This window comes from Leptonychotes weddellii, chromosome 6 (genome assembly GCF_054177405.1).
Source record: "Leptonychotes weddellii isolate Sample4059 chromosome 6, ASM5417740v2, whole genome shotgun sequence".
Classification (NCBI taxonomy): domain Eukaryota; kingdom Metazoa; phylum Chordata; class Mammalia; order Carnivora; family Phocidae; genus Leptonychotes; species Leptonychotes weddellii.
Window position 1 is genome coordinate 87,877,212 of NC_138374.1, and position 24,572 is coordinate 87,901,783.

At 40.5% G+C, this 24,572-nt stretch overlaps 2 protein-coding genes across 4 annotated transcripts; both read right to left on the minus strand.

The window, feature by feature from the left end:
• Nucleotides 1–1,164: 1,164 nt before the first annotated feature.
• On the minus strand, nt 1,165–7,373 carry SELL (selectin L). Of its 2 annotated transcripts, none has more exons than XM_081824568.1 (5): nt 7,189–7,372; nt 6,267–6,348; nt 4,005–4,391; nt 2,992–3,099; nt 1,165–1,184 (listed from the first exon to the last, which is right to left on the minus strand). In XM_081824568.1, the coding sequence occupies exons 1-5, from the start codon at nt 7,189–7,191 to the stop codon at nt 1,180–1,182; spliced, it is 585 nt and encodes a 194-aa protein (XP_081680694.1). In that variant the 5' UTR covers nt 7,192–7,372; the 3' UTR covers nt 1,165–1,179. The 2 variants fall into 2 exon arrangements, with proteins under 2 accessions (XP_081680694.1, XP_006739818.2); XM_006739755.3 differs by lacking the exon at nt 1,165–1,184 and adding an exon at nt 1,569–1,684 and having other exon boundaries at nt 7,189–7,373.
• Nucleotides 7,374–12,605: 5,232 nt separating this feature from the next.
• Nucleotides 12,606–22,664, minus strand: SELE (selectin E). Of its 2 annotated transcripts, none has more exons than XM_031034972.2 (14): nt 22,535–22,664; nt 22,092–22,179; nt 21,147–21,533; nt 20,306–20,413; nt 19,907–20,092; nt 18,916–19,101; nt 18,621–18,809; nt 17,475–17,663; nt 17,174–17,362; nt 16,789–16,965; nt 16,172–16,282; nt 15,393–15,414; nt 15,215–15,287; nt 12,606–14,537 (listed from the first exon to the last, which is right to left on the minus strand). In XM_031034972.2, exons 2-13 carry the CDS (start codon nt 22,126–22,128, stop codon nt 15,239–15,241), a joined length of 1,830 nt encoding a protein of 609 aa, XP_030890832.2. In that variant the 5' UTR covers nt 22,129–22,179; nt 22,535–22,664; the 3' UTR covers nt 12,606–14,537; nt 15,215–15,238. The 2 variants fall into 2 exon arrangements, with proteins under 2 accessions (XP_030890832.2, XP_081680695.1); XM_081824569.1 differs by having other exon boundaries at nt 15,215–15,290.
• Nucleotides 22,665–24,572: the final 1,908 nt, after the last annotated feature.

Consider the following 24,572-nt stretch of genomic DNA (forward strand, 5'->3'; position numbering starts at 1 on the left):
GCGTGAGCCTGGTGATGGGTATTAAAGAGGGCACGTTCTGCATGGAGCACTGGGTGTTATATGCAAACAATGAATCATGGAACACTACATCAAAAACTAATGATGTAATGTATGGTGATTAACATAACATAATAAAAAAAAAGAGAGAACCTGGCTCATAGGAAGTCCTAATTAAACACTAGCTAGTCTTTTTATTATTTTTGGCATTATCTGAGGAGAGAATGTTTAAACCTACATAGGTTCACATGGGAATGACCAGCTCAATTTGGAAATAACTCACATCAGAGCTCCTAGGTATATTAGAGTGCTGGGAGCAGGAGGTGTGGAAAAAGAGTGGGAAAGCTTTAGGAAACATCTCAGCCTTGATTCTGTCTCCACCCTCTCTAGCTCCTACCTTCAGTTCCCTCCAGAAACTATTTCCCTGCTCTGACTTGTGGTATCATAGTAGATCAAATTGAGCCTTGGAAATCATTCTTCATATTTTTAGGCCCTGCCATGCCATTTGAACAACTATTTCAACTCTTGTGTCCTATTGATTATCAAATTTGAGCCATCATTATGACCTTAGTTTTGAGATTTCAATGAAGAATGGACTTGAAGAACTAGAAAATTTTTATATTTTCCATATACAGTATAAGCCCAAATTACGTTCTCCAGTTCAACTCATGCCTGCAAGTAAGTGCCTAATATATCCAGGCATAGTCTCAATCTGACATATGAAATGGTAAATAATACTGATCTCAAGCAGCTGTCAGTCTACCAGGGGATACAGACAAGTACATGGATGACTTCAACAAATGTGGGATGAACAAGAGAGAAATATGTGCAGCTATTGGGACATGGAATTTAGAGACTTAGCTTGTCTTAGGGTCCAAAGAAAGCTTTCTGAAGAAAATTGGTCCCTGAACTATGTCTTAAAGATGAACAGGTGTGTTAGCCATGTGCGAAATGAGGGAGAAAGCCACGAGCAAGTCAATGAGATACAAAGCATGCATGAAAAGTGTGGAGAACTACAAGCATTTTAATGTTACTAGAAGGAAAGAGGAGGCAGGAGCTGATGGGAGATGAGATTAGAAAGAAAGGTAGGAGCTAGGGTTAAATGCTGTTATCTTTTTTTCAATTATTTATTGAGTACCTACTATGTATTAAGCATTTCTCTAAGCTTGAGGAGTTCAGATTTCATCCTGTAGGACAAATGATAGTTAGAAATTAAAGAGTAGATATATGTGTGATATTTGTTTGTTTTTGATTAATCAGCCTGCCTATAGTATGAATAGTATATTTAAGGGGAGCTAATTTAACCTTGTGGAACTCAGCAAGAAACTAAAGCAATAATCTAGGAGGAATGAGGGCAGTAGTAGCAGAATTGACAAGTAGGAGGAAAATTAGAGAAACAGTAAGTTATAAAAATGAACAGTGTGTTACTTTGCATAAAAGGGGAGGTGGAAGAGTTTCATATCAGAGTACCCATGTAAATGGGGGTGCCTCATACTGAAATAGAAATATAAAAAGGAAAGTTGGCTGGGACAATTGATTTTACAATCTTTGGGGCATTACAAAAGATATACTTAGCATATTTGGAATTATTCAGGGCTGGACAAAGATTTGTCAGTCCAAAGCTCACATGAATCTGTGAGTCCACAGAAGTTGGTAAGTTTGATCAAAGCGGGGTCATGTAGAGTCCCTGGACAAAAGATAGAAGAAAATGAGAAATAACAATAGTGTATGGGCTTGGATAAGTGCCAATGAAGAAACCCAAGGAGAAATGATTATAGGTAGAAAGAAGACCAGAAAAGAATGATAAAATGGAAGCGGAGGCAAAAAAAAAAAGAATAAAATGTTCAAAAGGGAGTGAAATGGTTATGCCAATGACATAACAATTAAAAAATAAAATATGAAAATATTAAGGATAAATAAATAAATAATAAAAAATAAACTTCAGCAGTGGAGTGAAAGTATTGGGTAGGAATTGAATGAAATGAGTGAGACCTATTCCAGTTGGTTGACATTTAAATTTATTTTAGCTTTAATTCTTTATCCTTTACAAACATTGCTGTTCTCTTCTTATAATTTTCTATCCTATGCACCAGATACTTCAACCATAGTTTTGAAACTCAATCAATGTCAAAGGATTTGATGTTTCTTTCGGTAGTGAGTTGACTGGGTCAAAGACTCCTTGACTTTGAGTCTATGTACTCTTTCCTTTCTGTTTTCTACCATCATATCTGTCAATAATTTCAGTAGACTCCTACTGATTCTCTCCATCTTCTCTTTTTGTTCCTCAATCCATCTTATGCATTGCTTCTAGGAATATTGCCCCAAATGCAGGTCTTAAGATACTAAGTGGCCTCCCATTGTCAAATAAAGGCCAGATTCTTTCATTAGGCAGTTAACTCCAGCTTACCCTGCTTTCCATCAAACTAAATTATGAGCATACATAATTTCCACTAGCTAATTGCAAATCCTTTATGGGCAGAATCTATAATAGATTTGTTTTTGTATCCCCCAAAATACCTAGCCCAAATAAATGTGTTGGATTTATTACTATATTTCTCTGACCTGTATTTTGTATCATTATGTGAACTTTTCTTTTCAGCCTTGCCCTGTCATAACTTTGAGGATTACATAAAAGAGCAAAATTACCTAATGGTTAACTCACCCTCCTAACAATAAATGGCAATGTTTCTTTCAAGCTTTAGACTTCTAACGAATCCAACAAGTTGGCTAGAATATGAGTTCCCTAACAACAGGAATCTACCAAGCTGCCTTCTTTGTGAAACTCAAAAAGACGTGCTAAGAAGTGATTTGAAACTTCATGCTGACTTATGAAATCTTTCAGAAAACATAACAACATTGTGCAAGCATATCCTTCTGATCAAAACTTCTCATTTCTCGGAATAGCGGGTATCATTTTGTCCCAGTCATCCTCCACAAGTTACAAGAACCCCTATAACTATATATAGGAAGAAACAAGTCAGGATGGGGGCTTACCAAATTGACACTGGGGTCCATAGTAGCCCACATCACAGTTGCAGGTGTAATTATTGATGGTTTCCACACATTCTCCATGGTTGCCACATGACCAGGGCTGACAAGAAGCTTTAAGGGAGGGTCAGAAATAAATTATTTTAACATGATTACTTCTTAGTACTCATAATCATTTCTTCAGGTATAGATAGCTTTCTGGCTGCGACTATTTAATGAACAGAAAGGTTTATTTGTACATTCATAGCTTTTTTTTGCAATAAAACCATATGCTAGAATTTTTTATTTATGTAATATACTGGCCATATAGCCACAGACATATACATAGGATGAATTTACTAAGGCCAATACTCTATAACACTTCAGAGAAACTTAGTGACATACTTTGAAACTCTTGGAATACTTTGTTTTAAATGTTATAAGTAGGTTAAATGATGACCCAACCCCAACCATTTCTGCAATATGCTTGACAATCCCTTCCTTTATAGAAAATACTAGAGAAAGATTAAGTCTGAACTTGTTAAATCAGTAGAGAGCCCAATTTACAAGAGATCAAATTAACTATGTTTCATTGTTGAAATATGACTTGGAAAAACACTGTTTTGGAACTGAAAACAGAAGTTTCCAACCTCCACAGATAATGAAACATGGCAATATTTCATTTTATAGAATTATGTAAGATTAAGCCAAAGAGGAAACATGAGCATAAATCCCCCTACCTTACAGTGAGGAAACAGGCATCATGTGAGCCTGAGCTCCTGGCCAGACCCATCTCTCTGCTTCTACTTCCCTGCCTTACTTCTCACATACACTTACATATTGATGTAAATTGATTTAGAGGTGTAGTTTTGGGGTGTTAGGAGCAGCCTCACATGCCAAAAATGCACAGAAGTGACATGATTTTATTTTTATTTTTTTGGAGGACAGGATTTATTTTAGAATGTACTAGAAACTACTTTCTTCCCTATCATCCTCCTGGGATGAGTCCCATCATTCTCTCCACTTTGACCACTCCCTACCTGTGTAACAGAGGGCTTTCTTTTGTTTGTAGCAGGAGTCATCATTCCACTTTCCTGCGTCTTTGATCCTCTTGATGTAGATCTCCACACAGTCCTCTTTGGACTTCTTGTTATTAGGCTCTCCATCTCCCCAGTTCTCCGCTTCTTTTGTAAGAGACTTGTTGGTTCCCACCCAAGTCCATATTCCCCCTACTTTCCGGATTCCTATCCAGTAGTAAGTTTGGCTGAGGGGAAGGGTCCTCTCCAGGTACTCAATTTCCCCCTTGTTTTGTATGGCAACTAAATCTGTGTAATCTTCTTGGCAGTACCTTCTAGCCCTCGCCCAGTTCATGGATTTTTCAGAATAGTGGTAAGTCCAGCCATTGGTTCCATGACGTGCAAGGAAATCTGAAAGATATCAGTGTGAATTATGCAGACTCTCAGTTACAACTGAAAAGAACCTAGAAGTAATCCAGGCTGGGCTTGCCACTTAAAGATGACGAAACCAAGACCACAGAATCAGTCATTTGCAGATTTTAAGTGGAACCTAGACCTTCGGGTCCTGATCACTTTTCACAGTAATGTATAATACTTTTTGCTCATCGCAAATTTGGTAGCTTCCTAGATTTTATTTCATAACCTCATTTTTTTTCTCAAAATTCTTCCAAGTGAAATTTAACCAATGTATTTTAGAAATTCATATTTCTTTTTCTATTTCTGTATAATATATATCCCTAAAACTTACTGCCCACTTTTTTATACTGGGATAATTTCCTAAAAGCCAACATTTATGTTTCTGTGGGAGAAGTAATATAAGGACAGGAATAACAACATACTTTTAAGTATTCTCTTTCATATCAAAAAGGTAATCTTTTACCACAGGAAGAGCTGCTTCTGGGAAAGCCTCAATACATAGCTCAAGCCTTATATATCTAACTATATTTTTTAAAAAGAATAATTTACAAAACCAAATGCTGCAGGATTATGAAATTGATTTAGATCGTGTTCTGTGCACAAAGATACTCAGCTGATGGTGTTTAATAATCATACGGGCTCTTCAAACAGGAGGGCTTTGACAAAACCGAAACAAACACATAATTATGCAATGATCTCATGGTATCTTATGCCAGTCTAAGCATGGTATGATCTATGTGAAATGCTGTTCTACCATTACGGTAAATGTTTTCATGGTCATCAATATTTATTGAGTTCTCACTATGTAGGGCAAAAACCATGGAGGAATACCAAAGAAAACATAGATCCAATTTTTACAGTCTCCTAAGGATTCCGAACAAGGAATAACAGATGCAAAGAAAACATAATTAATCTTGATCCAATTAAACATATCAGAAGTGAACAGAGAACTGAGAAACAGATATGATTAATGAGTAAGGAATGTAATAAAATAAACATTTGGAACAGAGTTTTGAAGGAACATTCTACCAGAATATAAGTTCCAAGAGAGGAGAAACTGTTTGGTTCAGTGCTGTATCCTCAGTGCCTAGGACAGTGCCTGGCACATTATAGGAACTTGGAAAACACTTGTTGAATGAAAACAGCACTAGCTTTGCAGGTGACATGAGGCAGACATGGCATAAGGAATGTGTCAGGGGCAGAGAAAAGCACATTTGCTTGGCCAGAGCTCAAAATCTAAGCCAGGGAGTAAGAAGGACTAACTTACTTAGGAAGGGGAAACAAGGTTCAAAACAACTGCTGGAGAGTCTTCAAGAATCAGACATAAAACTTGTCACACTAATGGGAGAAGAATAAAAAATATATATATAAAAGGCACACTTTAATTGTAGAAATAACATTGACATGCACTAAATTATTGAAAAAAAAAAAATAAAAAGTACCGAGCACCCAGCTGGCTGAGTTGGAAGAGCATGTGACTCTTGATCTTGGACTTGTGAGTTCAAGTCACATGTTGGGTATAGAGATTACTTGAAAATAAAATCTTTTTAAAAAAATAAAAGTACTCTGCTAAATATTTGGTATGGATTGTAAGGGTCCCATCAGATTTTCCTTAATTGACTTTATTTCTTCATAATTAAGACTTTTGTGGGATTATCAGGATCTGGACCATGCAACAAGGGTGTGGCGGGCTTAGGTTTCTGGGGGAAGTACTAAAAGTAACAGAAGAAAAGGACGTTCATAGAAAGGATAGAACTAACAACTATCTAACTAATATTCTTCCCTGTGACTACATGCACCCAGTGGATATTTAAGAAAAATAAGCGTAAGTTAAAAAGGGCTTAGCAATATACAAATACCATAACGTACCACAACATAGCACTGTCCAGACCCACAACTTGAAGATATTCCATGAGCCCCTCTGAGAACTCTGACATTTCCATGGAAATATCTGCAAAGAAAATACAAAATTATAGTTAGATTTATATTCTTAAATCACAATTTTTAGAGCACCTTGAGGAGGTGGCTGCAACTTTCTTAAAGTTCAAAATAAAATACATATGCTCACTAACCCTGTCTGAAGGAAGAGGTTTCTTAGATGTGCATGAAAAAGTAGCATTAAATTTGCTTCAAAACTGATACAGAGTTGTTTCTTTTCTTTTTCATGTTTTAGCCTTAGGTTGCTGATTATTACTACTCTGATTTTTTTCTACATTTCAATATTTTTTTGTACTTCCTTTCTGCTGAGCTGTTAGATGAAACTATTTGATATTTAATATGTATATTTTCAAGGTGTTCTTTGATACTTAATGAACTATTGAAGTCTGAGATTTAAATGTTAAAATCTTACACTGGATTACAATGGTTCGATGCTTCAAATACTTAAAAGTATTAGATAGCCAGACACCAATAAAGAAAAGCAGTTCATTTCTTTTTCAATTAAAAAAAATACACTTTGCAGAATCCAGACCACAAGTTCTCTGCACACCTTAAAACCATATTTTCTGAAGTGTATCACCTCTCAGGTAGCCCCAGTGTTCACCTGCAAAAGTGCTCATTTCAACAAAATAGTACTTCTTCAAGAATCTCACCAGAGACAAATCAATGAAGAGAAATCAGCACATCTGAGAAGAAAGATTCTAGAAGCACCTTTTAGACTTAGCATTTTTAATTATTGGCTTTGTTAAAACCAAAAATGAAGTGTGTGGTTTCTTGTCCTTTGCCACCTGTCTTTGCAATCTCAAGGGGTTCTATCTGAGCATCTGGAAATCTTTGAGGCTGATAAGCTCACCATGGCTTTATTTGTCCTTCTTTAGCTCTTCTGGACTTCAGCCTCTCAACTCAGCACCAGGGTGTCTGGGTCCTTGCCCACAGCTGGGTGTGCTGTGCTTCGGGAGGCTGCGTGGAGTGCCACCAGAAAGGCTTGCTTTTTTTTCATTTCTCAGACTGAGTCTCACATCCTCCTCCCCTTCCCCGCATCTTTCCCCACCTCTTCTCGCTCCTCTTTCCCCACCCCTTTCCTAATCTGCCTTCTGTCACCACCCTGAGAAAAGAAGAGCTGCTGACCAGGGGCATTGTTGCTAGATTCTCTCCTCCTTCCCTCCTTTCCCTCCTTCCTTCCTTCCTTCCTTCCTTCCTTCCTTCCTTCCTTCCTTCCCTCCTGTCTTCTCCTCCTCCTTCTCCCTCTCTCTGCCTCCCTCCCTCCCCTCCACCCCCATCTCTCTCTCTCTTTCCCTCCTTTCTTTTTGGATAAAACCTGTGCTACCTCTTGGCTATCCTTGGTAGTGAGCCCCAGATTACTGCAAACACCACAGGATCAGAACACCAATTCCTGATGCCTGTCAAGCTTCAGTAGACAGTTCCTGCTCCCTCTGTCCTTGCTCGTCCCCTAGTGGAGGTCCCTGGTAATGGCATCTCCTAGAGTTGAGCCCTAAAGATAGCAAAGCCCAGGGGAGGTTTTTGCCTTGGGGAGTTTGGGGGCCTAGAGTACTTTTGCATTTCTGGAGTGTAAAATGTGAAGGAAATAGACTGCATATGAAATTAGGACCTACATGATAGAGGGCAGTGGAAAGGAAGAGTGATGACAAAATCACATTTGTAGTTTTTAGAAGATGAGTAATAACAGTAATAGCTGGAGAGCTCGACCAACAGTACACATGATCACCTCATTGAGTCTTCATGAAGGTTAAGTACTACTATTCCCCAGCAGGCACTATCATCATCCCCATTTTAAAAGAGTGTCAGAAAGCTTAAGAAAGTTGTGTTTAGTCACAAAGCTAGTAAGAAACACAGTTGGGGTTTTGAACCCAGGCCAGTCAGTTCTGAAGCCCGTGCTCTTGATGATTAGGGAGCACATCTTCCGCCAGGAGTTTGGAATGACAAGTTGATGTGGGGACAAACCTGGAGCCAAGGAGCCCGGCAAAGTGCCGACGTTCTTACTATCATACCCCAAAGGAATATCTAGACTTGTATTTCTGAGTCTTCTCCTTCAATTCTCACTTGACCCTTGTCTAATCAGGCTTTCAATCACACCAATTCCCTGAGACTGCTCCCACCAAGGTCTTCTGTCCTCATGTTATTTGACCAATCAGCCCCTGGCTCTCCTCCTACTTCATGGACTGTTCCTTCTCTGTTTCATTTGTTGGTCTGCCCTCATCTCTCCACTCTGCAAACCTTCAGAGTGCTCCAGTGCTCACCACTGTTTTTTTTCTTTTCTACCCCCACTGACTTGGTGATGCAAGCCAGCCTCTTCACCTTGAAGAGCATCTAAATGTTTGATGACTCCTAAATTTGTATTTCCAGCAAGGACTGTTCCCAGCCAAATGCCTACCTGATATCTCCATTTAGTTGTTTAAAAAGCCTCTCAAATTTTACACGTGCCAAACTGAACTTCTGAATTCCTCTTCCCAAGCCTCTTGACATCTCAGTAAATTATAACTCCATTCTTTAAGTTCCTTAAGCCAAAGCTTTTGGAGTTAATTGAGATTCCCCTCTTCTTCTGACAAATTATATCTAATAGGTCAGCAAATTTTGTTGGCTTTGCTATCAAAATATCCAATCACTTCCATTCTATTATGCATCCAAACCACCATCATCTCTCACCTCTATTATTGCAGAAGTCCCCCCATGTAGACTCCACGTTTCTACCCTCTTCTTTTTATGGCCTATTTTCAACAAAACAACTTAAATGATTCAGTTAAAATGTGTATCACTCAGGGTCCCAGCCAGAAACAGAATTCACCCCAGATGAGTGAATTCTTCACCCACTGAAGAGTCTTTACTAGAGGGACCACTCACATAGATTGGGCAAGGCTAAGAAAACAAACATGAGAGGATGAGGCATCCAGAGTCTGGCGGTAGCAGGATGCAGCTGTACCTCTGGGACTGAAGATTCAAAGGAGGAGATGGTGTTAGAATCTAGTGAGAATTGCAACCCTAAAGGAGAAGCTACCCATCAGGAGCTATACTGGAGGAGAGATACAGCTGCTTCCAGAGAGAACACCTGTGCAGGCAAAGGTTGGGTAAGACATATCCTGACCACTCTCTCTTCTTGCTCTTTGATCTCCTGTATGAGCCTCTTATTAGTCAAACCAATCAGACACCAGCCCGCCAGTGATGCAATCTGCAGGGCTCAGCCTCTGGGACACAGGGCAGGGAGACCTGAGAATGGATGGGTAGTGAGGGAGGGCGGCAGAGGGGAAGAAAATAACCAGCAAGAGAAAACACACGTCAGACCCTCTAGTGGCTTCTCATCCCACCCAGAGTAAAATCTAAAGTCCTTACGTTGGCTCACAAAATCTTACATGGTCAGGCACCTGCTTCCTAATCACTTTTGTCCTCTGAGATTTCCATTCTTTTTTGTAAGCTCAGTTATTCATTTAAATTTATTTATTTAAATTTCACCTAGAAATTTAAAATATTATAGCAGAAGAGTGTTCAGAATATTAATCCTCTATATTCTCAGAAGCAGAAGGTCTAGCATTCAATAAATGCCAATTGAATAAGTGGATAAATAAACCCCTTTTTGGTCATAAACTGCAAATGTCCCTTTCTTTTTTAAGGAAAGACTTTATCTCATTTTTTTTTTTTTAGTCTCATTATTTTGTTGGATATCTTTGTTGTTCTACTGGTTTGTTGGACATTCTTATTCTTTGAAAACCAAGATCCAGGGTTTTCTTCAGAAAGCTGGTTTAGGTCATCAGGCATCCAGCCAAAACTACATTCAAGCTCCCGACTTGCACCAAGTCTACAAGGTACACCAACATTTCAGGCCCTTGTCCAAGAGAAGGAGAGATCTTGGGTCCATCCAAAGTTGGGTTTTGGGAGGGTGGGGGTGGGGTTATTTAGTGACATTGTCAGATATACACTCAATTTATTCACTTTTCTATACATTTTAAATTCTGGCCTTATATCAAGTTAGATTTCTAAAGAACTCAGACCACATCAACTTAGCCCCTCACTAAGTTCCCCTCACTGAGTCCATCAAATCTGTGTTTTTTGGCTTTTATCAAAGCATTTTTCATATGGATGTTTTTGAGTCATACGGATGGATTTTGTATTTGCTAAAAACACTTTTCTTGAATGTACAGTGACAAATTTAGCTTAAATTTATGCACATTCATCTATACCATGGAATATGATTCAGCCACGAAAAGGAATGAAGTACTGACACATGATACAGTGTGGATGTACCTTGAACGCATTAGGCTTAGTGAAAGACGCCAGACACAAAAGGCCAGAGATTGTGTGATCCCATTTATATGGAATATCTAGAATAGGCAAATCCACAGAGACAGAAAGCAAACTGGTGGTTGCCAGGGGCTCTGGAGAGAGAGGAATAGGGACTGACTGTTTAATGGGTATAGGGTTTTCTTTTGCTGAGAATATTTTTAAGTAGATAGAGGTGGTGATTGCACAACACTATGAATGTACTAAATATCACTCTGAATTGTACACTTTAAAGTGGTTGCTTTTATGTTATATAAACTTTACCTCAATAATAATAATTTTAAAAATAGTGCACATTCAATCTAAAGAGAAGATTTGGGGTAGGCAAGGCCATGGGACAGGTTAGCAGCCACTTGAAGGGTTGTCGGGAGAAGAGTGGTTATTTGGCTATTCTGTGGTCCCCAAAGGGCAGAACTAGAATGAGTAGGTGAGCATTATAAACCATCGCAAAACCCCAGAGAGATTGAAACCAATGCTGGAGAACTATTTGGGTCATTGAGTACCACTGGCAGAAGAAGCCTTCCCTTGTGCCTCTCCCCCATCACAGATGACTGCAAGGCTTACTTGTTCATTGCTGCCAACCAAAGCTGTGTTCACCGCAGTTTCCAATATGAGTTTATCATGGTAGAAGGAATGCGCAGTCTCACACAACAACCAGTAACCCCACAGCCGGGGTGCCCAGTTCTCCGATAACATGCTTCTCCTCCACTCAGCTTGAACTACCTTCTCCCTTGGACACAGCCTCAAACTGTGTCGACTTCAAAATCACATACTCCAGCATCCCCCCCCTTTAATCACGGTCACCTATTCTTGTAGATCTGGTGCTCAAGTATCTCACTGCAGCACTTGTCAATCATATCTCACTGAACCTCCAGGCCATTAACTAGTTCCTTTATTTCATCTTTATTTCCATTCTGTTCTGTACTATTGTCAAACCTATCTTGTCTCCATAACTGGATTTCAAACCTTGCCTTCTGAGACAACTCATTCCACTTGAGAAAATTGGTCCTGTTCCTTATCATGAGCCCATCTGCATTTGTTTGTCCACATATTCATTCTTTCATTCAAAAAATATTTGTTAAGTATCTATGGTATATCAGGAATATGCTACATTCTAGGAACAGAGCAATGAACAAGGTAAATTGCTTCTACCCTTAAGGAACTTAGAATCTAGTAGAAAAGACAGGTATTAAGCAATTACACAATAATTAGTTAATTAGGATTAAAGGAAGGAAGAAAAATATGGGCTGTGAGAGCATTAAAGAGGTGACTTAATCTAAGGAGTCAATTGCCATGAAGGGACATTTGAGCAGAGAACCTGAAACCTGAGTAGGAGTCAAGCAGGCAAAGAATGGCGGACTCCTTGATGAGGAGGGTGAGTAACTGCAGGTGAAAGAAGCCGATGTGTTCAAAGGCATCAAAGTGGGCAGACATAGCTCTCCATTGTGGATGGAGTGCAATGCCTGAAGGGGCATGGCGTGAAATGAGGATGGGAGACAGGCAAGACTAGATTTTGTGTGACTTGTGGGCTGTGTCACAGTCCCTCCCAACAGCAGACTGAGAGCCTGGAGACTCTGGGGATTTTATCATTTAATCCAGGGGTTGTGATAAGGATCTGTTCTGAGGCTGTCGGTGAGAGCACAGCTGGTTAAGGGTTATTACAAGAACTATTGATAGGAAGGATTTGGCACCACTGGGAGAGTAAGGAGAAGAACAAAATCCCCTTAATTATAGCCAAAGCTCTCTTGTGGTGTTGGTTGAACCATCTTATGAATATACCAAAACTATTGGACAGTACACTTAAGAAGGGTGAATTTTATGGAATGTGAATTTTATCTAAATAAAATAGAACTTTTAAGAAAGAACCTACACACAGAACTAAATATAAACATGTTTATTATCAAATTTTGTACTGCCATATCAAATACAAAATGGGTATGGCATAAGCTTAAATAAATATATACTTTAAAAACTATAAACTATTTTAAATCATAATTTAAAATACTTTATTAAACCGAAATGCAGACCACATTTACATTTCACACAGCTACTTCCATTGCAGTATATATAAATATTTATATTTACAGCATTTGAACAATTTCAGAGAAAATAATAATCCATTCCATAGGTAGCCTGCTCACAATAGTTGTTTATTTCTCTCTCCCTTATTTCACAGAGTTCTTTCGCTCTGTCAAAATCTCTGACCTTCTGACCCTTAGCATTCCTCCCTGTTTGCTTTTGGCTTCGCCTTGGCCAACATACAGCCAGCACTTGTCCAAAACTTTGCTTTTTCAACACATCCTAGATTAGTGAAAGTGTGGGAGAGTTTTGATTCTCTTGTCATTTGCAGGATGTGGTGAGAAGCTCTGGTGATGGACAGGCCAAGAATTTCTCACTGCCAATGATCAAGTGATAACTGGAGATTCCTTAGGAATTTTAACCTCCTTTATAAATAAATATAAATACACACTCATCCAGACCTTCCTTTCTTCATGAACACCCTAACAAACAGAATAATGCAATTAGGGAATAAACATTAAAAGTCTCCACTTAAAAAAGAAAAAATCCACTGGACAAATCCTTTATATGGTGAGTTCCTATCATGAATTTAAAATCTTACGCAATATGCAAGAATTATATGTTGATGCATCGCATCTGACAACATCTTTGTAGGGATGCAAAGCACATCCATATTTCTACATTTTTTTTCAACAAAGATATGCATAAAAGTGTACCCTCATTTGTTTGCATTTACACTTTTTTCAAATCAGAACACTTGGCCTCATGGAAGTTTTTCATCATGGAAAACCACATACCTCTGAAAACAGAGATGACAGTGTACAAGCGTATGCCATTCATGTTCTACTCTCCTGATACTACTCATGTTTTTACTTATTTTTTTTTAAATAGGTTCCATGCCCAGCATGGAGCCCAATGGGAGCTTGAACTCATGACCCTGAGACCAAGACCTGAGCTGAGATCAGGAGTCAGATACTTAACAGACTGAGCCACGCAGGAGCCCCACTACTCATGTTTTTAAAAGCAACTATAGTAAAACATTCACAACTTTATACTGGTTAACATTATACATTGCTGGGGGACAGCATTTGTCCTTTTTTGAAATAAATTTACTACAGACATAACATTATGTTTGTTAATAAACAAAAATCTAGGATCTACCTTAACATAGTCTTAACATGCACATATTTTAAAGTCCCTACAACACTTGTATTGAATTAAGAATTAGGGAAGATTGTACTTTAGTCAATGCAAATAAAAGAACACAATCTCTAAGAGCACTTTATAAAGCACTGAGTCCCACAGGGATAAAAGTGATTAAGACTGTGCTTAGTAATCCTCACACAGAGTATTAAGTAGGATTTCCCCAGGCACTCCCCTGTGGGCATTAAAAAATTATCATTTTTTGCACTTTGGTGATAGAATATCTTTGGCCAAGTTGTTTTCCCTAAACTCCTGAGAATTATTCATCCCCATGACAGCAACCATGTAATCAGTAGTTGAGACACAGTGAGCGGCAAAAGAAAGAAACAATACCAAAAATACTGTGTTTCTCCACTGAGATCTCATAGTGAGCAGGGGAGAGAGTTAGAACAGGAATTCTGAGATTCCAGAGCCTGAGTCTCTCTACTTTTGTCCAGAAATGAATATGCTTTTCCTCCATCATCCAGCACTTTCCAGATGCTGAGAACAGGAAAGAGAAAGCTGAGTGTTGCTGGTGGCAGGCTGGCCTCGCCCACTAGAGTGTGGACCGTTGAAGTCCTCATGGGTGCCATGCTCCCAGCTGTAAAAGCAGTGGATGTGGGAGCTGAGAAGTACCAGAGACCAGAGGAGCCCTTTCTGTCTCTGCCATCATCAGGGTATTTCTCTAGTTCCCTGGAGGTACCTGTGTTCCTGCAAATAAAGAATGCATGCCGTCAGGACACTTAATATTCTGCATTAATAGCAACAACAAAATTCACCTTCTAGCACAGACCACTGTGTTCATTGTCACTGGAGAGTACAAGTATGAACAACAAAATCCTATTCAGTTAGGGCAGTGAAACTATTCTGTATGATACTGGAATGGTGGATACATGTCATTATACACTTGTCAAATCCCATAGAATATACAAAACCAAGAGGGAACTCTAATGTAAACTGTGGACTTTAGTTAATAATAATGGATTTGTATTGGCCCATCAATTGTAACAAAATGCCACACTAACACAAGCTGTTAATAACAGAAGACATTGGAGGTTCGGGGGGTATGTTAGAATTCTAGTTATATAGCAACAGTCCATATCTCATGCAATTCCTAGTTTAGAACAGTTTCTAGAAGATAGTAAGTGCCACATAAGGGTTAACAATCAGCATTATTATTATTAACTTTCAAAAGTGAAATGACTCTATAAAGGCCAAATCTTGTTTTTTTCCTCTCCTTCTACAAAGAAATGAAACAACCTTCCATAAAACACCACGAAGCTGGTGATTCTCCCCCAAGAAACTGGCAGGTTTGGAGGGCTCAAGGAGCAGCAGAACATGAAGAGAGGATACATTCTTTCAAAATCATATGTGATTTCAAGTCTTACCTGATTCCGTTTGACTTAAAATGACTACAAAGGCATGTGGAAGGATCCGTCTGATTGAAGGCTTTGGCAGCTGCTGCGGAATACACGAGAACACTAAATTAAGCCCTGTTTTCCAACATAAACAGAGAAAAATGTGTAGAATATTCAATGGCATGCTTTGGACAAGAGTGCAACTTACCTGGCAGGAACAAATTTCTTTGCTGCAAGAAAAAGAAAACCATTAATTTGGACTAAAGGACTTTTAAGGAGATATCACATTCAGAAACAATATGGTTCTATTCCCCAGGGACTGCAAACTCTACGCCTTCAGGGCCCCTGTGATAAGCAGAGTGCAAACACAGCCTGTTGCCAAGGGGGTGAAGTGCAAAGCACACACTCATCCTAAGGGCCCAGCAGTTTCCTAATGCTAGCGATAGTTGCAGGCTCAGCGTGCAGAGTTCATCTGCCAGTTTTTCATAAGAAGTCCCAAATCTAGATTTTATGTGAGATTTCCCATTTTATAAATGTCAGAACTTAATTTAAAAAAATGTTAACTATTCCATAAGCCAAACAAACTGTGAGTGTGGCTAGATGTGTTTGCAGGGTCCCCAGGAGATACTCCCATATTTAAGCCTGTATTCCCAATAAATGTTTTGGAAACATTTTCGCCATTTCCTGGGAGCACAACCCTATAGCCTCACTGCACAACTCTCAGGGGGGCCACAGAATTCCCGGTGAATGGCATCCCTTGGAGCTGTCCACTGTTAAATAACATGTATATTTCCTAAAACTCTTCCTACTTTGAGTTGTACTATATACTCTTTCTCTAAGACCATGGCTCAATTATACTGTTCTTTAGTGTTTCTCTAGTAACTCGAGTCTAATTACTAATGTGCAAGAGAGAACATGACTCATCAATGAGAAAAAGAAATACATTTTTCAAGAACATTTTTGAAGTATGATCCCAAGCTCCCTTACCTCTCTTGCGAAGGCGTTTCAGGAGCCAGAGGAGAAATGAGGCTGATGTCAAGAGGGAGGTCCCAGCAGTGGCGAGTCCGATTGCCAGGGGAATATTGGACTCAGTGGGAGCTAGGGAAACAGAGAGGGAAGAACTGTCATGAGAAGAAACTGAATTTAAAGTTTTTCTGTTCTGTCCATTTGCCCTTTCCTTTGCACACTGATGAGCCATCTACATCAATACATACGGAGGAGACATGGTAGGGACTAAAGGCTTCTGAGATGGGCCCAAACCACCTGTGGCAGCTTGTCTCCCGCCACTGCCAAGAGACCTCTAACCTGCCAAGCTCTTCACAGAACCCACTGCACCTTGGTCAAGACTACATGCGTGCTCTCTCCATTACTTGTCTTCCTTTTCCCTACTTTGACCTCTAGCTCTCCTTTTTCCACTTGTCAGAATTCTACCCATTCCATCCACCCGTCACCTCTTCTGTTTCCTCTCTATCACCATAATATTAAATATTCACCAGCTTCTCAACCTTGGAACCTTCCTAGTGTGAACATAATGAATGGTTCGTTACCTTCCCCTTCTTCTGTCTAGCCCTCCCAGACAGCCCCGGCACCAATCAGTACTTCACCTTCACAGGTAGGCGGCATCCCAGACCAGTGTCCTGTGGCATCACATGTCAGAACTGCAGACCCATCGAGTGTCCATCCTTCAGGACATGCAAACGCACACACAGTGCCAAACACGGGCTCCCCGCTGCAGCTCACGTTCATCTTTCCAGAAACTGCCAGACTTGAACATTGTACCACTGCAAATTATGGACACATGGGTGGAGGTTAACAAAAGTCTCCTGGAAAATGTCTAAAACTGGCTGAAAAGTCATAATAAACGTAACTTATAAGCACTACTTAGTTTTCAGCATGTAGGAAATTAGGATCACACCCATTAGGGCAATCTAGCTTCAGACACATATGAAATATTTGACCTTACCCCTTAGAGTCTAAATTCAATCCTACCTTGGCAGGAGGGGACCTCCTGTGTCCACTGTCCCTGAGATGTGCACTCAAGCTGAGCTGACCCACGTAATTCAAAGCCTTCCTCACAGCTGAAGGCACAGGAGGACCTGTAGCTGAACTCTCCAGTAAAGGAATGGGTGCACCTCACGGAGCCATGCTGGAGCTGCCGGACAGCAACACATTTCACAGCTGAAAGATATGAGTAAGCACATTAGAAGTCTGTATCAGGAAGCAACAGTTTTCTCATGTCATCAAGTCCCTAGCTCTTCAATTGTTTTTATCTTAAAAACAAAAACTGTACCTTCACATGTGGGCTCCTCACTGTCCCATTCGCCTGTGGGGCCGCACTTGAGTTTTTTGGATCCCTTCAACACAAATCCCTTCTCACAGAAGAACTCACAGCTGGACTCACTTTGGAAATTTCCAGAAGCACTAGGAAGACAACTCATGTAGCCTTTCTCTGGGATGGACAAGGCTTTGCACTGAAAAGCTGAGATACCAAAATGATGGTCAGAAAATATTGCAGTGGAACTGGAGAGTGCTTAGCATTTGATGAATGAACCCATTCATTTTGGACAAAGCAATGCTCAGCGATCTCAAGGCTCTTCATTACTCCCTGGACAACTGGGAAGATGAGGGTGTTTTCTTTGAATGCCAAGCCCTTCATTGATAATGGCACTCAGTAAAGGATAGCCTTTAATAGAACCAGTGGTTCCTGAACACCGTTCTGACATTTGAAAGAAGTTACAGTCAAGAGAAAGATTTTATGTAGTCAGAGAGCAAATTATGGGTCCCGGATGCTAACAGATGATGCCAAAACACAAAAGGAAGGTAAGAAGGCAGCACAAAAAATGTGTCTGCTTTGCAGTTTGGTTTTGGTCTTGTGGCTTCTTACCACTGGAAATCATTCTGGGCTATATTTGGCGACAGAAATACCAGGACATGATAATGAAAACTGCTTGTTTTCAACATCACTGCTCTTGCTTTAAAGTGAATTAAATTTTAGTGCTTATGTAGGTATTAAGGGTGTCTTTACACATGGCACAACACATGGCACATTCTTGTCACTGCTAATTATGAGCAGTTTCAGAAGAAAAGTATTACAAGAGTTTTAAAATCAAGTCATGTTCTCACAATCCTACTTTTAAATGTTCTCATGTGATTTTCCCTTAGATTAAGGTATCTGCCTACTCCGTGCCAATGTCTACAAAGCCACGTTAGCACAGCACAAGAAACCGGCCAAGCATCCACTCTCAGTACGTACAATCCTTTCCCTGGATAAGCATTGGCTCTTTTATATGAAACTCAAAAACATAAGATGAACATTGCCCATCACATCTGATTACTCTAGTTAAAGTAAGCATCTGGTTTCATTTTAACTGCCCAAGTTCGAAGATGGCTGCCCTTTAAGGAAGGGGGTATGTAAAGGAGAAGCTCTTGGGCTTACCTTCACAAACTGGGACTTGCTGATTCCATTTCCCTTGTGCGGTGCATTCAAGTTGGGCTGGCCCCTGCACCAGGAAGCCTTCCTCGCATGTGAAATTGCAGGAGGACCCGAAGGTGAACTCGCCAGCTGGGGAGTGGCTGCAGCTCACAGACCCATTCTGAGGATGGTCAATGGCCTCACATGTCACAGCTGTAACATAGACACCCACGTACATTAGCAGGTCTGGCCTGACCATTTCAAGTACAGGTTGAGAAAAAGAACGTTTACAGTAAATCTTGACATGGGGCAACTCTACCTTTACATGTTGGCTTCTTGTTGTCCCAATTCCCAGATGAGGTACACTGGAGGTGCTTGGGTCCCATTAGTTCAAATCCTTCTTCACATTCAAAGGCACAAGTTGTGTTCCATGGGAAGTTTCCAGAGCTTTTGAGACAGTCCATAGTGCCATTGGGAGGCTTTGTCAAAGCATTGCACTCAACCACTGGGGATTTGAAAGAACACCATGAATTTTACAGAAGAATGATATGTTCACTTCCTAGAGAGTTGAAATTTATAAGAGGGCAAGGAAGCAGCTTTCAAACAGTAAATCCCAAAGTCCTAAGTTAATTTGGGGGGACATGCACATACACTATAAAGTTTTTATGCTCTTTTATTAATACTTTCATCTTCTCTGATTGATTTATACTTTGACTACGTTGAGTGGTCTCTGATCTATGTTATCATATCTCTCATGTCTCTGATCTACTTTCCGGAAGGCAAAAACAAAGGAAAAAAGTTTCTCAATCAGGATTTATGACTAGTTGTGAAAACAAAAATACTGACATACACAGGACATTCATTTATGTCAGCCCAGCAGGACCTAGAGGCAAAAAGTCTTCATCTCCAGCCTAGAAAGATAAGCTGAGAGAGAGAGAGAGCTGCTGGGACTGCTTGACTCCCATGGTCTTATGCATCTACTGCATCAAGAAAGGCCAACCAGGAGAAGTCGTGAAGATTTCTTGAGTGTGGTGCCAGCGCTACGGCACTCTCTTACACGTCACCAGAGCCTCAGAAGCACCCATCTCAAACACGGTGGTTTTTCTAAAAACCTCTCAAACCAAGCAGGCACCCTACTGACCAACACGTATTGGCTGGGGGAAGTCTTATTAAGAACAACATTACAAAAAGAACTTTCCCTAGAGTTTTGAAAGTGCTATAAGTTGGATAAAAACAAACAAACAAACAAACCAACCAAGGCCAAGAGGGATGAGTCAGAGAGTGTTGTGTGCGTTTGGAGAGAGATTTACCATTGCAGGCGGGAAGAGGAGCACTCCAGTCCCCTGTGGAAGTACACCACGTGGTCTCTGTGCTGCTTGGGAGGTAACCCTTTTCACAGCTGACGGAGCAGGAAGAATTGTAGCTGAAGTGCCCCAGAGGGTGAGTGCAAACCAGGCTTCCGTGCCCAGGGTCTTCCTGTGCTCGACAGGTCACAACTGAAAGGAGAAACCACATCAGATCCTCTGTCGCCTAGCATAAAGTGAGAAAGCCCTGGTGGTAAATCTGGGATTTGAAGCCACGGCTCTTAAGCACCACATGACACTACATGCCCGGGGAAGGGAGGACATGCACACCTGACACCCAAGCCAGCTGGGACACGGGAAAGTGCTACCGACTCAAGTGAAGGAGCAGATGAGATGGGGACCTACCGTGCTCACACCTGAGTCCACTGAAGCCGGGGTAGCACTCACAGGTGTAGCTGTTGACAGTCTCCACACACTCACCATGGCCGCTGCAGGATGTAGGGGTACAGGCAGCTGCAAAAAACACAATGAGGAAGAGGATTGTCATTGTGCTTATAATGCGTTTCTTTGGGTTGAGGATCAACAGTGTGTGACAGAGATGTCACCATTTATAGGGACTTCCAGAGATTTTAGCTAAAGTGCTTCACGCAATGCCAAAGCTGGGTTTTAAGCTAAGCTGATGTTAATATGCAGGTGTCAGGGGTACAGTTGTCATTGGCATCAAGAATAGAAAATTCTCTTTATCACAAACTTTCAAGATAGTTTCCCTTCTACAAGTAAATGAGTAACTAAAATATGCGCTGTATGTGCATACACTGCCTATGTATTGACCTACATATATACATACATTCTTCCCTACATTCACACAAAGAGGCAAAAAGATATAATTTGCCAACAGAATGTTTTAAAAATATATTTTTTTAAGAACATAACATTAGGGGCGCCTGGGTGGCTCAGTTGGTTAAGCGACTGCCTTCGGCTCAGGTCATGATCTTGGAGTCCCGGGATCGAGTCCCGCATTGGGCTACCTGCTCAGCAGGGAATCTGCTTCTCCCTCTCCCACTCCCCCCTCTTGTGCTCTTTCTCTCTCTCACTCTCTCTCTCAAATAAATAAATAAAATCTTTAAAAAAAAAAAAAAAGAACATAACATTACCATAATAGAGACCAGGTTTTGCATACTGTCAATAATTTGTCGAGATGCCCTCAGCCTGAAACTCCCTCCCACGGCTGCCTCAAGTCCCGTACCTGTGTAACACAAGGCAAGCTTCTTTTTGTCGCATCTCTCATCATTCCACTTGCCCGTGTCCTTATCTCTCTTGATGTAGATCTCCACACAGTCTTCATTGGTTTGCTTATTGTTCGGTTCGCCTGGAGCCCAGTTCCTGGCTTCTTCGGTCAGAAGCTTCTGGGTCCCTATCCAGGTCCACTGCTTATTGACCTTTCTGATTCCGATCCAGTAGTAAGTTGGTGAATAGCTGAACATGGAGTTCAGGTACTTAATTTCTTCTTGGTTTTGTATCGCAACCAGATGCGTGTACCTTTGCTGACAGTAAGCACTAGCTTCGTCAAAAGTCATGGTTTCTGTGGAGGCATTGTACGACCAGGCCTCACTCTCTTTAAACAGGAGAAGCGCTAAAAGGGAAAGTGTGAAAGGCATGGAAAAGTTAGTCCTGCTATAGTTTGACTCTATTAACTGGGCTTTTTACAGTCTTATTTTCATCAACCAGTGGCCTTGGAATGACTTGAATTTTTTTCACCTTTTCCAAAGTAAGAAGAGGTATAGATGGAGAAACCATTTATTGTGTGTATCTTTTGTGGTTGAGCCTCTCTGCACTCACTCACCACAATCTATCAGGGTATCCACTACAGTAGAATAATAATCAGAATAACTAAGCCTACTGAGCACTTAATATGCACCACAGAACTGTCTGAGGCCATTTCCATAATACTGGATCCTCACAATGCCTCTGGGAAATAGGCCACTCATGATCAACACTTTACACTTTAGGAAGTTGAGACACAAAGAGGTAAATTGTCTCTAACCCAGGATGGAATGCATTGTGCAGAGAGGCCAGAGATGCTGCTAAACATCCTACAAAGCATGGACCCCCCACAAAGAGGAATTATCCTGCCTGAAATGCCAAGTGTCCAGGATGAGAAACCCTGATCTAACGAATGATATTGACTTACCAAGAGTGAGAACAGGGAGAAGCTGTGAAGCGATCATGACTTCTAGGATTCTTTTTTTTTATCAAAAGATGAGTCTTGAAATGCCCTTCTGGGGGGAAAAAGTACAAAATTCATTACAGAAAGAAATTTTAGGTAGCTGGTTACTGAGATCATTTTATGAAGATGTTTTCAGCAGTATCATAAGATTTTAGCTAAAGGATAACAGTGCCATCATCTTAGTTTGTTTCAAGGAAGTCGACTGGAATGAATACATACAAAATTTAAGGTTTTCATCATTTAGGTGAAAGAGAAAAGCCAGAGTTTAACTGGTCTGGATACAACAAGAACATGCACACGTCTTTTATCAAAAGGCTTTCTGCATCTCTATTCATATTGACAATCCTGTTGGCATATTGACAATTCATATTGACAATCCACCCTTGTAAAGACTCTTTTGAACTTACTGTTCTGTCAAGTGGTGGCTTTGGTGCCCGCGTTGGAATCCTGTTTGTGTCACTGCTGCTTCTGTCTCGTGCCACTTAGCAGTTCTGATGTGAAGTCAGCCAAGAACAGCAGAGCGCTGCTCCTGCCGGAGCCCCTTTATAGGGAAGCTCGCTTCCTGTGAGTAATTTCCAAACCCAGTAAAGAGGAATTCCCCTGCAGCATCCAAAATTTTCCCGGGAATATCCATAACACCAAAAAATTACAGTGATGTCAGATATTGGTGCCATATTAATATGGCACAAATGTGGGGTTTTAAATAACATAAAATTGATGTCTTTAAAAAATTTGAAAACTTTGCTCTTTAGCAGCATCTCTCCTGTAATTGTGGTAGTAACCAGAATTTCATGAACATAAGCAAATTCAGCCTTAGTTTTATTATCTGTGGGCTACCATTCTTAATTTTCTTATCTGTAGCTGTCAACAGTGGACCACCAATCTTTTGTTTTTTCTCTCTCTCACCTACCAGTACAACCCATTTTAAGGTACACTGTCTCACAGAGAAATGAATCACAAGGTATATATTAATCCTTAAATTCTGTGGATAGTTATAGCTAAATTACTAGAAATAATATCTCCCAGGTAAATGTTTGAAATAAGGCTTTGTTTCTTAAAAATAACAAAAATGGGAAACAGACTTAGTTGTCCATGTCTGGAAAATGCTTATTCATGATTTGTTAAGTGAGAAAAAATAAAGATGAAAACTATATGTACTCATAGTTACTTGACTCCAATTTTATTTAACAGTTTTAAAATATGTATGTGTAAAGAATAACAAAACTATACCAAAATGTTAACAGTGGCTATCTCTCGGGGCGCCTGGGTGGCTCAGTCAGTTAAGCGGCTGCCTTCGGCTCAGGTCATGATCCCAGGGTCCTGGGATCGAGCCCCGCATCGGGCTCCCTGCTCAGTGGGGAGCCTGCTTCTCCCTCTCCCTCTGCCTGCCTCTCTGCCTACTTGTTCTCTCTATCTCTCTGTCAAATAAATAAATAAAATCTTTAAAAAAAAAAAAAACAGTGGCTATCTCTCATGGCAAGACTTGGGGTAAGTTTTATATTCTTCATGATTATTTTCAGCATTTTCCAACTTTGGCAATGGCCCTCCATTACTTTTATAGTAAAAATAACACAGTATAAAGAATCCTGTGTCCAAATGCAACTGAAGGAGATATATATAATATCACTTATTCTGCTCTTCATTGTGACATTTCTTTGGGGTGATATCTCCAAATCTGCATCTTGTCTAATTTAAACAATAGACACAGTAAATGGGGATCATTTTAATTTCCACAGGAAAAGTTGTTGACCCCTACAAGCACCTTCCAGAAGATCCTAATTCCAAAGCAAATTCTCTCTGTGGCTAAATTTACATTGAGAGAACTTCGGGGAGAGAACCCAATACCAGAAGGAGGTATAAGAGAAAGAAGACATGGAAGAAATTTGAGAGTAAAGATAACTTATTATTAGAGGTATGGGGGGGGATATTCCAAACCCACTCACCCTTAAAGTTATCCTGCATTCTCCTAGAATATGCCCCTGAGGTTGAGCCAGCAAATTAGGCACCTGGGGACTGGGGGCTGAGGGGCTTTCCTCAGTCTGCCTCTCATGGAGAGACGTCAGGACAGTGAGGGGTAGGAGGGGGCGACAGCGACTGTCGGGATCTGATGAGGGCACCCACTTGCTAGAGATGGAGGATGAGTTGAAGAAATTGGGTGAGAGCTGAATAGTTGGGGAAGTTGAGTGTTATCTCCCCCTCCCCCAAATAAACCTATGTTCCCTGAGTAACAGGCTGACTAGAGGTGCTTCAAGGCCCCATTGAATCTCCCAGGCTCTGAAGATGTAGCTGGGTTTCAACTCCGGCTTCATATGGACTCCTTTACAGCATCCACACTGGGAGGGCTAAGGGAAGAGGAAAGACAGTGCAAACATGGGCTCACCCCAGGCGCCACTGCCTAGAGCTATTTCATCTGTGAGGCGCCACACTTCCTGGCTTCTTCATCTT